This window comes from Acipenser ruthenus, chromosome 27 (genome assembly GCF_902713425.1).
Source record: "Acipenser ruthenus chromosome 27, fAciRut3.2 maternal haplotype, whole genome shotgun sequence".
Taxonomy (NCBI): Eukaryota; Metazoa; Chordata; class Actinopteri; order Acipenseriformes; family Acipenseridae; genus Acipenser; species Acipenser ruthenus.
Genome location: NC_081215.1, coordinates 1971830 through 1988944, shown reverse-complemented (window position 1 = coordinate 1988944; position 17115 = coordinate 1971830). Strand labels below are relative to the sequence as shown.

The 17115-nt window shown below is 39.0% G+C and overlaps 1 protein-coding gene across 2 annotated transcripts in view; it reads right to left on the bottom strand.

Annotated features, from left to right (window-relative positions):
* Positions 1–17115, bottom strand: part of LOC117425905 (tumor protein p73) — a 48279-nt gene that overhangs the window by 28788 nt on the left and 2376 nt on the right. Inside the window, exons 1-3 of one of the 2 annotated variants that reach the window (XM_059002347.1) lie at positions 10636–10772; positions 4551–4646; positions 3576–3714 (exon numbers count right to left, since the gene is read on the bottom strand). In XM_059002347.1, coding sequence (XP_058858330.1) covers positions 3576–3714; positions 4551–4609 — 198 coding nt within the window. In that variant the 5' untranslated portion in view covers positions 4610–4646; positions 10636–10772. Of the gene's footprint in view, positions 1–3575; positions 3715–4550; positions 4647–10635; positions 10773–17115 lie in introns of those variants that run through there. The other variant, XM_059002346.1, reaches the window with a different exon arrangement.

The window sequence follows — 17115 nt, the reverse complement described above, 5'->3', positions numbered from 1 at the left end:
TACCACAGGAATAACACCTGAATATCTTCTGCACTTCGGTTTGAATTCAGCCCTGTTGATTCATGTGGGTTTAATTATCCGTATTCATTTCATGTTTCTTTGTAACACATGATGTTGATCGCATGCTTTCATGCAAGAATTAACACTTCTCACAATCGACTGTTCATGCAGGAAAACATGCCTTATACATGTGACCAACAGTATTTGTTACAAAGAATCACATAACGTTGGCACTGTCAATTAAAGCAAGCACGGTCAGGATTTTACTTACTTTTTCATTTAGATGAATTATTTAGAAATACTCACACACCTTAAGTATTCATTCTGCTACTAAAATCTTATATATATATATATATATATATATATATATATATATATATACACACACATAAAATAAATGGCTGACAATTACATACACAACATGCACAAGCATTTCAATACAGACAAAACAAGGCAGGGCTGCAAGCTTTTAAATGTAAAAAAAAAAATAAGCAACTAAGACTGCTATAGTAAAATAATAATAAAGAATATGCTTGTGAGCTGAATTTGCTGCAGATAAAAACATATGCCGAGATTCTGATCTATTGCTTGAGTGCAATGTCATGAATTGCGTGAGAGACAACAATCTACCTGTCGTGAGGTCAGTCTTGCAATGAATTCATAAGACTGCGGGTCTCAAAAACCCCAAATCCAGCACGGTCACTTCCATACAATCAGACCATCTGCACAACAGCCACAGTCCTGCCTTACGGTCTAGTCTTGTAACTACAGCACGCTACATTAGCTTACTGTATTTAGAAACACCATAACAACTGTAACAATTGTAATACAAGCCACCTGTCTCTATAAGAGAAACCTTGCTATATTTTAATAATGTTCAACACCCCATGCATATGCATTCTGTGAAATCAGTGCCAAATTAAAACATGTGCAAGTTGTGTATTTAGTAAGGAAGCTTGATCTATAGGCATCTTACACACACACACATTCAGTACATATTGATACTGTGATATTGCAAGACATGGATCTGAGATGCACTGTCACTCCAATCCTGCAGCATTATAATGCTACACTTCATTTTTATTTTACTCGTCACGTGATAGGCACACAAAATAAATCCTCCTAAACTGCCTAGCAACAGGTGTAGGAAAATAGACAGAAAAACACTGTTGCATTCACTGGCTATAATAAGTCAACACTACCAATGGAGCAAATCATCCCCCACTAGCCTTCTATAAGCCTGAAAAAGAAATTCCCAGCCACCTACCGTGGTATAATGCTGCGTCTGGTCACTAATGTACAGCATTTTAATTTTCCCGCAAAATGTATCCGCCCCGGGCGTCATGTGGGTCACACGGCCAAACAAGTAAGCCTGTCAGTAAATCTGCCAGCTGCAGCTTTAGGTAGCCGCTCTTGGAAGTGAAACACAAATCAGAGGAGGAGGTGATGGATAGGTATGAGAGACTTCTTCGCTTGCCCCCCCCCATCTCTCTTGGCCCTCTCAACTAGCTTGCATCTAACAACAAATCTGGGACCGCCCCCAATTTTTTTTTTCCTCATGACTATTCATTAACCCACAAGGCAGGCCCAGACTTGCCCAATGATGTATTGGACTATACCATTTTCCAGTGATAGGAGAGGTGGATTGGATGGATTTTTTAATTAAACTGTTTTGCTTGAGAGCCGTTAGCCGGGCACAATAAGAACACTTGCGTGGAAGTCAAGCTTTGAAGTGAGCTTATAAAGTTGAGTTTATAAATCTTTGTTAATTTTTATTCTTAGCTAATACAAGCTTACTTTATAGGACAGTCACAAAGAGCAGTATCTGGACTGATGTTGGACTGATGGTTTGGATTGATCACACCTTTAAATTAAATGTAAAACAAATGAGAAAGTCTCAAAGACTGAAGCTACAACTTGGGCTCCAGGGAGTACTCAATGGAGAAGTCCAGGCTTACACACCCCGTATCACGTACATTAAAATCAAAGAATCAAAATCTCTTTAACTCTTTGGAGAGAGATTGCAGTAAGGCAGATCCATTTAACATACAGAGATTATGCAATGTGTTGAACCCCTTCAGCCGTACCATGTTAAGTTTCCTATCTATGTATCTATTTTATAATGCATAGTGTTTTGGCTGGGCAACTTCTCGAACGCCATAGAGTTCACACAAACTGTTTTTATTATATGGTAATCCATGCTGCTAAATAATATAGGCTACAAAGAATGGCACACATTGTGCCTTCCCATCACCATCTCATAAAAAACAAAAGGTAGTCAAGAAAAAATACTTCTCCAAGATATACATCATTTATAAACAATAGTTTTCCAAATGTGGGAGCATCAACAATACATCTTTCCAGTGCTGTACATCTTCCCCGTTCACAACACAAAGCACATGATCAGTAAGGTGTAATGGTACAACCCTACTGAGGGGTGTTCCTGCTCAAGAAAGGGTTAATCATTGCAGCGTATCAATTTCTCCTTCACTGGAGATGGCCTCAAGCCTATTAACTAGCTTTAAACAAATAAACAGCATCTCACGACAAAATCACCTGTCATGAATCTTACTACGCAAGCCCTAGAAACTCAAACCATAGCCCCAAAGGAAACAATGAGGAAGGATGGGGCAACACGAACAGTGCAACACTGCCATGATTTGCCTGGTTTTCTCCCACATGCTTTGTTACCTGCTTGTGTTTATCTGCTGAACAGTGTTTGTTTAGAACCAGCCGGAACACATGCATTAAATATATAAATATATAATGAGGCTGTTTTTTTTTTAAACTCTTAATATTACAAAAATATCTAAATTCATAAGCGCTTTCCTGTCTCTTATGTGCCGTAGAATGATTTTGGACACCTAAAATTAACACTGAAGTTAAAAAAAAAAATCATCAATCATTCATTTGGTATTATTTCCTAGTAGATGGCAAGGTGTTTTCTTCATTTGTGTTAATGATCTGGTCGTTGAGAAGCTGTGAGGGATCTGAAAGCAGTTAAACACCTTCCACTAGTGATAAAAAAGCCGTACTCTGCAGTTCAATCAGTGTTACAGATGGGATATTGTTTTGGTCTGTTGTGGCAGGCTTGGCTTGGTCTGTAATTAGGGGGCTAACCTTCCAGTTAATCCTGCAGCCGTCGGCCCCCCCTACACACCAGACAGCAGGCACAGAGCGGCAGGGAGGGAACGAGAGCTGCCGAGGAGGGAAGAGGAGTGGGAATCCTTCAGCATTAGGAGGGAAAACACTGTAGGATGAATTACACTGTAGTGCCTCCCTGTTCTTACTCCCTTTAGCTCCGACAGCAGCAATGAATGCTCCTCTTGGAAGACTGCCCCCAGGCTTTCTGTCCTTCCTTACAATACAATAGCGATGCTGTGCTGGCCGTGGGTTCAAGAGTAGTGTTACCAGACATTCCGGGAAAACTGGGATTATCCTAGTTTTCAGCCTTCATTTTTTGTCCCGGTCAGAAACAGAAAAATTGTTAAATCGTCCCGGTTTTGCTATTGTATTAAAAAAAAAAAAAAAAAAAAAGTTTTTAAAGTACAAATCTGTATCCGTGTGCTTCTTACCATGACTGTTTCATTCATGCCCCGCATCTGAAAGACGTCCATGCACACCTCCGCCCTGTTTGTTGACAAGCTGGCGGTTGCCTCGTTGTTACCCGAGTGGCTGTTTGGTGGAAGATCGAAATAAGTACTGTCCGGTTCCCTGAGAAAACAAAGCAAGCCCTTTATTAGCCTTAGTAGGGTAAATGTGCACTGTGATTCTGCAGCATGCCGTTCTTATCACTTATAATAAGCATTTACTGAGCTGCTTCTGTGAGACTGTAAACAATGTAATCTACTGGAACATACAAGAAAATCACTGTGGGGCTTATATGAAGAACTTCTTTCCTGGGAGCACTGCTGTATATAGGGGGGACTGTAAAACTCAACCATGGGAAATTCATATGTGTACTGTACCCATGCAATCGATAAGGACGTTCAAATACTGTAGGGCTGCAGTAAATCAAAACAAGGTTCAACAGAGTACTGTATGCTGCAATTCATTTGACTTTAACTTCAGTATTAATACTACAATAGCAAGAGATGCTTCACATATGTGTCCCACAAATAAAATGATGCTAGCTTGCTTATTTTTGCAAAGAGGTGCAGGAAACAGGGTTTATAAAGGTACTGACAGGTAATATCTGGTCATCCAAATGACTTGAGTCACTCTCAAATGTATTGTAAGAAGAAACCGTTTGAACAAGTGTTGTGTTTTTTTTTTTTATCAAGGTTAAATGACAGTGGCTGAACTCCATTGGTTTTCTCCAGGGCACTCCAGACGCGCTGCGTGTCGGCTGTCTATGCCCATGTGCAGGGCATGTTTAAATAAATAAATAAATACAAGTGACCACAGCTAAAGTGCCCCATGTGAACGGTGTCCAGTTTCAGTAAGTATCCCCCAAACCTCCTGGCCTGCACGTCACGCAAAGTTGAACCCAGGGTATTTTCTCAGTCTTGCTTACTGCAACTGAAGAAGGAGAATGGAAAGGAACTCACAGGCTACTCCAGAGATGTTCGAAGGTGGTCCCTTCATCAGCAGGAGAAGACTGGGCCATCTTGGCTGTGGGGTAATCCACTGAGGGATAGATCACTCTGCAGCAAAGAAGAACCATCAAGCGTTTATATATCCACACCTTCACACACGCCGTGATACATTCAGACTAGAGACTAAGTCAAGTAGACAAATGTTTCAGCCTGTCTTATATGAGATATCGCTTCTGTTTCTTCTCATCATGATTTAGCAGATCTTGCACTGCAGTAAATTATCCATAACTTCATGCACTCAATTATTAACAATAACGTAAAACTTAGAACAAACGTTAGGGTTAGTGCCATTACAAATCGTTTATTTCTACATATATTTACAACCGAAACCAACGCTGGAAACATTTTGTTTTTCAATTTTTAGATTCCTACCCTTATTTCCTTCATTTGACAAAGCGGTTTATCAATGAGAAAGGTCACGTATTACCCCAGAACAATTTAAACACCCTACAGATTCGTCACTTTGAATTAGTGCACTGCTTGCTGGTCACAAGTGTTTCCATGTGGTGCTCCCTCCGACCTCCAGGGGGCTCCAGACAGCACAGGCGATGCGATTCCTGAGTCAAACGCGTTTATTTAACTGTGCCAAGTCGGGCATGCCCAGACCTGCAGGGCAGGGACCACTGAGAGCCGCGATCTGCCACTTTACCCAATCTTTTCTTCCTCAGCTCAGAGCATCAGGAGGAAAAAGCCTTCTCTGGAGATTAACAGACAGAGATTTTATCTGCACACCTGTCGCTAAGTACTATACTAAGTGCTGGCTGTAGAATAAAAAATCTGTGAAAAGTAGAACACTCTCCTTAATCAATAACTGGACTATTTACAGTATCTTACGTATATCACACTATTTTCTTTTTGTGTTTGTTTTGTTAATCAGAAATTAAGGTATATGGTTCACAGACAAGTATAATTTTGATGTTGGACCTGCCATAACACTGTCAATAGGGTGTGGGGCCACCAAAGGCTACTACAAAGACGCGTATTTAAAGTATATTATTCCAGAGAGCCATTCCTCTGGGATTACAGTCTCTAATTCCTTCAGCGAAGTGCTGGATGAAAACCTGTAGCGAATTCTTACAGTGATTAGCTTTGAAACTGTTCTTCGTGAAACATTTGTCTTAAATACTAAATATGTCAAAGTCTGTTTACTCATCATTGTCACTGACATCATGCACATTTCATATGTAACAGCACTGTCTATCTAATTAAGCTCAAGTGATGCAATGGGGTGCCTTGTCCGCTACTTGGCAAAAGGGTTCAAATAGAAATACGATGTGCAAGAAAAGCAAACGCTCCCTCTAGTGGATGCTCAGGAAACTAAATTTCACCATAATCTATTAAACTAGCCCTTTACATTATGACTCAGGAAGAAAAGGTATAAATGCTACATGTATGAATTGTAATGCTTCATATATAAACATATCTTGTACATTTAACGTAAACAGCATTATACATCGTTAAACAACATATTGAACACATAGGCATTTAATGGTGAGATGATGTATTTTAAGTTCTGTCTACAACATACATGAAATTAGCTAAATGCCTTATAAACCTACATGCATTTTACATCTACCATGCGTACAGTTATATGTGCATGGATATTTGCACATCACATATTGCTTTTCCACAGGACAGCAAAGGGCTTTCTTTTACAGAACAGGCAATCCGGGAGAAGATTGAACAGCTGAAGAAGACTGCTTTCTAAAGAGACACAGACATGATTTCCTGTCCTGTACTGCCACAAGTAATGTACCCTTAGAACCCCATTATAATACTGAGGCTTAGTGGAGGATAAGACATCACTCATAGAGTATCACAGAGACAGTGCGGGCTGTGACTTTATCAGTTAATCAGGATCACACACCAAATAACACGAGGCATCCCGTCCTGTCCCAAGTGACAATCCCTTCCACACTTTAGTGTCTGGGGAACCTCCCTGGAGACTAAACCACATCCTGTTATTTCATGAAGCTTATGCGAGACAGTATTAACCATAGCTAATATCTAGGCTACAATCACATTTTCAAAGCACACTTCTGGGTAACATCATTTATAGTGCCAGTGCACCTTGCCTAACTCCTTAAGATGCACAAGGAATTGAGCGCTTGTTCAAACGGTTTCTTCTTAAAGAGTGGTTTGAGTATCACGAGGAGGAAACGGACAATGTGGATGACCGGATCCAGCCTGTCAGTACATTGTAAACCCTGCTTCGTGCACCTCGTTGCCAAAATAAGAACGTTAGAATCACTTTATTTGTGGGACGCATATGTCACTCGTATCTTAAGGGCTAAAAAAAACGCATGCAGTACAAAATGGAAACTACCGTTAAAACCTCTGTCTCACAATTTCACTTACGAATCAAAAACAGATCCCCAAAGAACCGAGTAAACAAATATAAATTGTACTAGAAAAAGAAAAATAAGATTAAGAGCAGAAATACTGCCTACATTTAATACCCAATAAACATTTATTTAATGGATTTCCCAGGCAGCTTTTAGGCATGCTGCAAAAGCACACACAAATGTATATGGCTAGCAGTGCATGTTAGGAAACACATAATACGTGTGTGCTAGTAATAGCATCAATTGAATTATGGCTCCCACTAACTCCCCGTTCTGAACAGCCATTCCCAGGGTGGGGGGCAACCTTTAACCCCTTCACCACCTTCCCCAAGCAGGGACCCAACAGTGACTCCGAAATGATCACCAGACCTCTCCTGTATAGCTGAGTCCAGATCACAGTCTGCTCGCCCAAGATGGGATCAAAGCATCATTTTTAAAATGGAGTCCACAAGCAGTATGAGATTGACACGTTGCAGGATCGCTTGTTATTGCCTCCATAAAACAGTCAGGAGACAGCAAGCTGCCCTTCGGTTTCATCGCCCTGTTGGTCAGAGCCACTGGACATGGTGGTTATACAAAATAAGACGCTAGGCAGAGCCCCAGACAAACCAGCAACACGTAAACCTTTGTAAAATAAAAGATACACACACAAAATGGCGACTGGAGAAGGAAAAGAAGCTTGTTCTTTATTCCCAGAGCTAGCACCTCAAACCATGCACTGCAGAACACCAACACTCACTACCAATTTAAGTACTGTTTACAGTTTAACTAATGCTTTCTGGTGCAGCAAACTTCGCAGTGCAATAAAAAAGAAATGCACCCCGAGCTCCTTTGTAAAATATCAAGCCTTTCCACTTGCAGAAAAGCCTGCTTTATAATTCCAGAATGAAGTGAAAGGCAGCACAGAGGACAACTTCTTCTGTTGCATACAATTGCTGATGCTGTTCACAGAGATCTGTGTCATTCTGTAAATACACAAACAGGCCACAGCAGACTGAAAAGTCCCGTCTCTAGGCCTACCACAAGCTCTGTTTCTTAAAGATTCAAACAAAATCTAATGATTGAATTGAAGGTGAAGATAGATACAGTATATATCTATATACAGCTTACCGAGCTCTTGTGGATTTTCTGGTGCATTTATTTTGGAGAGGCTGTGTTTTCGTCTGTTTTTAGGTCCAAAAAGGCTGTAACCCACGCTTGAAAACGAAAGATAACCACTCTGACACCACGTGGTAAGACTTGTATCAATGAAATGACAGCCACAGAAGGGGATGTGACGGTTATATACTTGGGATACTGTTGCACAAAGAGTAAAAAAAGCATTCACTGCACCCAGAATGAAGCTTCAAAAGTTTCTGGTTTTTTATAACTTTTTAATTTCTTTTTTTTTAGTTTTAGTAAAAGAATGTCATGTTCCTAAACCGTAGAAGCACTGAGAATATCTAGGAGAGCTGCACCTTCTCTTTTCTGTGGTCTATTGCTTGCATAAAACAATATACTGTATACGAACGGATGCCTATAGTGTGGGGAAAACCTGATTGATTGACTAGTCATATAGATTTAGTGCTCAAGGGAAAAAAAAACTTAGTATAATACATTTCTGCATCACGTTCAATTATTCTTGTAAGGGTTGGGTGAGAGAATTCCATGTATGTGATCCACTTTAACAGAGCGTTACCAAAGTCAGCATTGGGATTGCATCCGAAATGTCAATTGGCATTCTGTACTCCGATAGCCTGGTTGAGCCGATGTGCAAACATGGCTTTTAAATAGCAGAATTACCTTCAAAGCAAACGAGAAAAGCTCAAGAGAACCTGAATGGCATTATCTGCTAAAGCTGATACCATAATAACTGACCTCTTCTGGCATTCTGTAATTGACGAGCCCGCAGAGCAAACTGTGTCATTCGGGCACCAGCAAAAAGTCTCAATGTCGTTTTCCGAAATGTTTCACTGCCGCCTCAAGAGGATGGGGGGCAAATTAAACTCATGTAAATGTGTCCTGCAGATACCCCCATCACTCTCCACCCCCACCAGCTAACAAATGCCCTTGATAAACCGACACAATGGAATCAAAGCAATCACAGAATCTAATGCAATGCTTTTATCAGCTGGCTCCCTGGTTTTCCAGTCTATATGATACCAAATCATCCACCAATTAGAATGCAGTGGTTAAAAACGTTTCAGAATCAAGGGAGGCATGTCCTGCCATCATTTACAAAAGTAAGGGAATTAGTAGGTGATCTAAGGTCCATCATATTGGACCTGATTAAAAACAAGTGCTCTGATTATATTAACACCTGCAAATACAGTGCTGAACTATTCACCTCCCCACGACACACACCTGCATGCATTCAATGCTGTTTTTGTTTCTGATTTATTTCCATTAAGCTACTCTATAAAAGAAACGCAATATCAAAGTTGCAAAATCCAATTATGAATGGCTGCTCCTGATGACTCTTCTACAATGCACTATTATAACATTTGGTTCTATCTGAAAATATATACTGGGACTGGACTTGCCAGAACATTGTCAACAGGGTGTAGAGCCACTATGGCCAGCTATACAGGAGGACTGCACTTGACAAATCACTAAGGGTGTTCGGAATAATTTTGGAGGAATACGTGACCATTCCTCAATAGTAACAGCCTCTGATTATTATCGGCAGTTTAGGCTGTGTGAATCTGAAATGACGTCTATTCTCCAGAATGGCCCATGCGGTCATGAATTTTGAGAGTTCAATCATTTGTGCTTTCTTGTCTATGGAGGCACCTGACAACCAAGCGCCTTCTGTCAGCCCTCTATCAACCCATTCAGCACCACTGTCCACATTTGAAGACAGGCTACTTTGTAAGGTTTTTGCAGTATGTTTAACTGGAAGATGGGCTTTTATACATGGCAGATTCAATATCAGGGGATATCCTTTTGCATAACAATTGTTGCAGTATTTTCTATTCATTCTGTATAATGTGATCTCCATTTATATCCAATGCAGACAGACTTCAACACCAACATTTCCACTTAAACTCACATACATGCTTGGTCTGACCAAAACTGACCTTGAGCTCTATTTGAAGTGATCTAAACACATCCCAGCATTGGCCAGTGCGGGTTATATGTGGGCTGCCTATGACGATGGTGCCCACTCTATGCCAGCATGGGCCTAATGCGTCATTTTCTGAAACTGTCCCGTACTCGTTCCATCTTTGCTAGTGTAGTAGCATTTGGGGAAATAATAATAATAACAAAAAAACAGAAGGTTGCATTGAAAAAAGCAATGTCCAGGAGATTTCTATCGGTTTATTATTTGTCAACAAAACGTGGCATCACATGACACGTATCCAATCTGCATAGCGTGCGTTGGAATGTTTATACCGGAAAGAAGTTGTCGATTTCCAAAACTGATAACGAAATTAATAGTTATGAACGAATTAAAACTGAGCGAATTAAGTCTAATACTCCAAACTAATAACAGAGAACGTTTGCCGTCATGTTTCAAAGCACACATAAACGAAATATAAAAAAAAAACCTGTAGGATAAATAAAACAAAACAAAAAAACTTTAAATTTTAATATTGCACTAACAGGCAAGAATCCGACCTTTAAAAAAGTTACTGTTATATCCTATCTTACAACAACCGTCTATTCTAAACAATCAAGTCTCTGTTGATTAGTTATGAATTGTAACTTACTCTTCCTTCAAAGCTAAATCATCCAGCTCCTCTGGGACACGGGACCTTTAAAATCACAGCAGAGGCCTGCAATTGTAAACTCGACTATATTTACTGCAGCCCAGCATGTAGCGTCCTCTGTCTCCCAGGCAACCACTTTGGAGCTGCAGAAGGAGTGTGAAAAAGTGTGCCAAAGGCGCGTGGATTTCTTGGAACCGAGAGTCGTGGCGCGGGGCGGGACGGTTCATGTAGATTACTTAAGGTGTGCCTGGTGTTATCATTGCTGATTGGGAGAGCATTTCAAGAAACGATTACATTGTTTATGAAGTGTAACATCTGCTGGATTTGTTTTATATTGAAATTACTGATATAAAATAAATAAATAGGGCATGGCAAGCCTCACTCATTTTAGGAACGGTGGTCTCAATTTGACCTGCCTCGACCCTAAAATAAACGTAAAAACAATGCATTTGAATACAATCTCACTCCAAAATGTTTTTTTTTTAAATCTCACTCATTTGGATAACCTTGTTAAACTGCTTTTAAAATGGTTTTGTCAAAGTATTAGCCCGCGTTACAGTGACCCATAATGATTAGTTAGATGCTGCATAAGTGGATGTGAGAATGGTTTATGGACCGTGAAGACTGAACTGCTGTTCTCAAATGCTCCTGGGAGAGCAATGTAAAGATGCGCTCCAATATTGGACCGACTCATACCCCTATGTAACTTATTATAAGGCCTACATTCTCCTGCAAGCAGCCTTGATTTAAATCTACAGTTACCTGACATGGCCGACAGTCCAGTTTGTTCCCAGACATAAAAAAAAAAAGGTTCGTTTTAGCTACCGCATCTCAAGCATCCGTCCCGTGTCAAACTTGCTTCCAACTGCATCACAATGTGAGCCAAGCGCTCCTTTCAAAACAGATGCGCGCTGCACCTTCAATAGCCTGTTGATTTCAATTCATTTCAACAATAAATAAAAGAAAAAACGGTGCTTCGGCTTAAGGAAGGGCGGTTTATAATCAGGATGAAACTGTTTACAAGTAGCCATGTTTTTACTTTTCTCTGCTTTGTGGTGAATTCATAATAAAGCAAAGACGTTGCGCTTTGCGGTCGTTGTTTATAGTAACGCCAGTAACTCCTGATGCAAAGCCTTGCTTTCACAAACCCATATGAAACCCATAACCCATATTGTGTTCTAAAACATCTCTCTCTCTCTCTCTCTCTCTCTCTCTCTCTCTCTCTCTCTCTCTCTCTCTCTCTCAATTTTCCGGATGCTTTCACAAGTTTGACAGCTTTTCCTATCTTCCTATAAAAATAATTAGCGAACTGGTGGCTATAATCAAGCAGGGGGAAAGGAGGTACCTGTTTGGACATGTCTTATTAAAAATTAATGGGAAAAAATTGATTAATTATGAAGATAACTTTGAGCAATAGGGAATACAAAGGTGAAAATGAAGACAGGCAAGTGGTATTTAATCGCAATCGTTATCTTTGCCCTGGACTTATTATAACCCAGTGGCAAAGTTTGTTTTATATAACCTGCTCACAATCAACACAAGATGGTGAGCCGTGTTCACTAAGCTTTATCTTATGAGCTATATTACGACTAAGTCTGGTTTGATTAGCCCATTAAGAGCCATTGTTCCCATTTGAGGACAGGCTACTTTGTAATTTTTTGGAGCATTCTTAACTGGTAGCTACCTGTTATTTAAATGTTCTCTTTAACTATACTGTTAGGATAAGTTACTCTAATTTTGTTAAAATTTAAGTAACTGTTAATTCTGCATATAATACCCTTCAGATGTTTCTGTGATGCCTCAATAGAAAATAAGACACTGAAGCTTTAAAATGATCCCTTGATGATACCCACAGTGCTGATAAAGCTCAATTTTCTATGTGTTGAGCTTCGTAGCAGGCGTGAATTACACTGGTCTGATTATGAGCATGTCTAACTTGACTGTCCTCAAAATAGGACGCAGCAGTTTGTAGCCAAAAAAAAATTCTGTAAAGATTTAGAAAGTATCAAATGAAATACAGCTTGTGTTCTCATGTTTTCAAAGAAAATGTATTTGGTACTTAATGGGGTATAAAGGTTTGAGTTGGTAAACTGACCTAGACTGGGGACGGTTTTTTAAAATACAAATCTTTGGTGTCTCTTTAGACTTGTGCACTCACTCATTAGAAAACAGACAGATGAGTTCTTATAAGGGATCCTTATGTAAAGGACCACAAGCAAACCCCCACTTGAAAATACTGGCCAGCCACTCTCTGTGCCAAGCCTCTGCTTCTACATGCAGCACCGGGAGGTTATTATCTCCCTGCTCTTACTGAGCTATCCCCGGAGCAGCTCAGAATTAAAACTTTGCAAACAACGTAGGCCATTTTTATTGGACTGATCCCAGAATAAAATGGGACGTCTCCACTGTCCTGCTTTCCAAAGCGTGCTGCTTTTATTAGTGAATACCAGGGCTGCTTCCTCAGATCAGAATGCTTTTAATCAGCAACACACCTGTGCAATTACACCTTGCAATCCCCTTGGTGGCTGCTACCCAGAGAACCACCCAATGCAACGAAGAACTCCAGGCTGAATGCAATTAAAGTGCCAGCGCCTGGGCGAGGTGGAGAAGTGAATTGAATTTCCACCTGGCTGTGGTGATGAGGGAAACATGCTGTTCATTGGGATGGCAATGCGAGGATGCAGACTGGCTGCTCATACTGTGTAAGAGGTCTAAATAAACCGGGTAGCCATAGTGTAGTGTGTGTGTGCCGTTTATTACTGGTCCGTTCAATAAACATGTTTTTAAACTCCCAGCTTACAATTAGAAACGGTGCTGTAGTATACTGTAAGAGCAAAACTGTACTACAGTACATGTTACACGTTTAGAGGCCTGGATAAGTAACATTCTCATTGTGGCTGTTTGCAATGCGTTAGCATAGGGTCCACTAGCATCCACCTGGATTTGAGTTCAACAACACAGAGGGCAGCTTCATTTTCAACTGCCCTGCAGGAAGTGTTAAACAGACTAATGTTTTGATTGCTCCACAGTGACATCTACTGGAAGAGGGAGTGCCAGTACACTGCCAACCCATAAACGTTCTCAAAGCACTCCAGCGACACATTCCTTCGTGTGTCTTAGCTGCTGTGGTATGATCACAGAACCTGTGTTAAAAATGCGTGTCGTTTTAGGCGTCATTTTAAAAGTATAAATGCATTGCCAAACGGAGAAAATGCTTCATACCGATATGTAAACCATGAAGGTGATTAAAGCACTGTATTAAAATAGGAAATATCTCGAAAACAAATATGTGCTGTTCCGTTTTTAAAATTTTTTTTTTAACGATGTTTATCTGTTTCTAATAACCTGATTCACATACTTTGTTTCTATGCTGTACAGGGCAAATACTTTGCAATGACTAATCTGTGGAGTTGTGTTTGTTTAAATAGCGTGTAAACAGAAGTCTATATCTTAACATTGCTATTACTGTAGGTAATGCTCCACATGCATGTCATGTTTTGCTTGTAGTTTTTTTTTTCCCACCTAATCCGCACCTTCCCTCCCTCTCGTTATTTTTTATTATTTATTTTTCTTTACTAATTAAACTTCCACATGCAGGCAACCTGCTGTCTTTAAACTAAATAATTGTCTTAGTACGCAGTTTGCATTCACCTGTTTTACACTCCACTGGCGCCTATAGCAACGACCATAGTAACACAATACAGGTCGTTCCTCCAGGGTCATTAGCCAGCCCTCAGTGGATTATAACATAGAAACTCATTGCAATGTTACAAACTTCTTTTTGTTAACCCCCGCGCTGTCAAAACTGAACAAGTTGCTTTTTAATGCTCAGATGGGAGGCTGTGTGGGCCAGTGGTTAAAGAAACAGGCTTGTAACCAGGAGGTTCCCGGTTCAAATCCCACCTCAGCCACTGACTCATTGTGTGACCCTGAGCAAGTCACTTAACCTCCCTGTGCTCCGTCTTTCGGGTGAGACGTAATTGTAAGTGACTCTGCAGCTGATGCATAGTTCACACACCCTAGTCTCTGTAAGTCGCCTTGGATAAAGGCGTCTGCTAAATAAACAAATAATAATAATAATAATAATAATGGGACATAAACAAATAATAATAATAATAATAATAATAATAATAATAATAATAATAATAATAATAATAATAATAATAATAATAATGGGACAGTGCGACATGCAGCCCAGGGTTTGATTACAGCCAAACCTATCAACAGAACCAAACAGACACCGTCTACATGGACAAGAAATACCAATATTACATGAATGCATACACAGATTTAAAAGAAGGTTATTCAATTATTGCTTCGTACAAATATGATGTGTCTATTTGCAAACGTTCGTATTTATTCAGCTGCAAAGACGTATAGGCCTGCGCAAGTGCTCAGTTTGATACAGTCGTACGTGGTCCATAAAGCCCTGTATTAATGTAAAAATAACTCAGAATACACTGACATTTGTGGGGAAAAAAGAATAAATCATTATATGTAGATAAACGTACTTTAATAATAATAATAATAATAATAATAATAATAATAATGTTTCCCTAGTGACTGTGACAGAATTAATTCACATAAATACATATTTCTTCCTTTGAAATGAATGGTTTTCAAGTGTACCTATAATTTGACCTGTATTTATAAATGGAGTTTAAAATGATGCTGAACGGGGCAGAGGAGATCTTGTATTTATAAAGGTATGACGTATGACGCTTTTGTTTCGTTGTATTGACCATTTACAAAGGCACGCGACAGGCGGCACCCCTTTTTTGATCCAATGTCAGATGACCGTGGTCGGTGTCAATGGCGTTCCTCTGATTTTTTTTTTTAACTCAAAATAAATTGATGTTTTATACGCAAATACAATTAATGCATGAATAAAAAAAACGAACCGCTGTCATAAACTATAGATTTATATTTTGTTTGTTTTACAAATAATTGAATCTGATATTAAATTATTGTTACTTGTGATCTTTGAAAAACGTATATATATCATGCATTATTATTATTATTATTATTATTATTATTATTATTATTATTATTATTATTATTATTATTATTATTATTAAGAATAAGAATAACAATATCAAATATAACAATATCATTTTTGTATTTATAATTTAAAACTCTGGGCACACAAAATGAATACATAAAGTAATATACTTTTAACCCGTAAACGCTTTTATATCAGAAGCATTAACTGCATTCACACATCAACCAAAACAATGTTGTTATATGTAGCCACATTTAATATCCCATATTCCTCAACGGTAGGTTTAGACTTTTTAGAAAACAATTACTTTTTTTATCAGTTGGCCAGTTATAATTGTTATGAGAAATAGCAGAAAAATAGCACAAATTACAGAAACAAACAAATGCTTTAAATGCCAATACAAAGTCTGCCTCGTGCTTTCCATTTTGTTTTTGTCAGGCAGAGTGGGTTGTCTTGTTAACGCAGTTAGGGTTATACGCTATTATCAAATATATACAACAATCATATACATTTAAAACCACCATATACGATCATAAATCACCTGTAGCGTCCTTAAAACAAACAATTCAATTACAATTTTAATTCAATTCAATGAAATACTCACCGCGCGTTTTAGATGTCTACCATCAAGCCTTATAACAAAACGTCGAAATCAATTATGAATTAAGATGTTAAACATGAATACGACAAAAAAAAAAAAAAAAAAAAAAAAAAAAAAAAAACACCGATTAGGTCTAACTGTCAAGTCATATCTCGCTCTTTTCCCAGCACAATAGCACCGAGGTTCTGTTGCAATAAGTTATAATTAACAGTGTTTCCTTTTAACTCGTTATTGTCTGGGATGGGGAGGGTAACGGTAGATCGTATATGGAGTCACCTGTCCTGGGTTAGTTTATGCAGATTTAAATAGTTGGGAAGTACATTCCAAAAAAAGGAAGAAAAAGAAATCCTGCTGCTGGTGAAGCGGGAGGGTTGGGCTTTTCGGGAGAGGGGGAGGCTGGAGTTGTTAGCCGCCGTTGGAGCTCACACGGGCGGGAAGATTCTGCTCCGTCGCCGGGGGGTCTAGTTAGTTTGCCAGGTTTATACAATTGCATTCACTGTGGCGTCGTCTCCGAGTTTCTACAGCAAAAACACAGAGCTCTGAATTTTGGCAATTTTGTTCGAATTGTTTATCTTCTTAGTGACTCATTACAATAACGCGGTTAATTTATAGCATATTAGATACTGTATACTGCAAATTGGTAGCCTATTTCTTTCAATATTTGGTTTTGAATTTATTATTTGAAAATATTTGTATTGATGTAAATTGGGTAATGTACACGAAACATAAATAAATAAAGAAAAACATTAAATAAATAGCGTTTACTTGTAACACAAATGGTGAGTTTGTGTTTCTTATCAGGATTGTACAGAAAACATGACATAATTACCAGAATATTATATGACTTGTATATACCTAGTGTATTCAATAAAGCTGT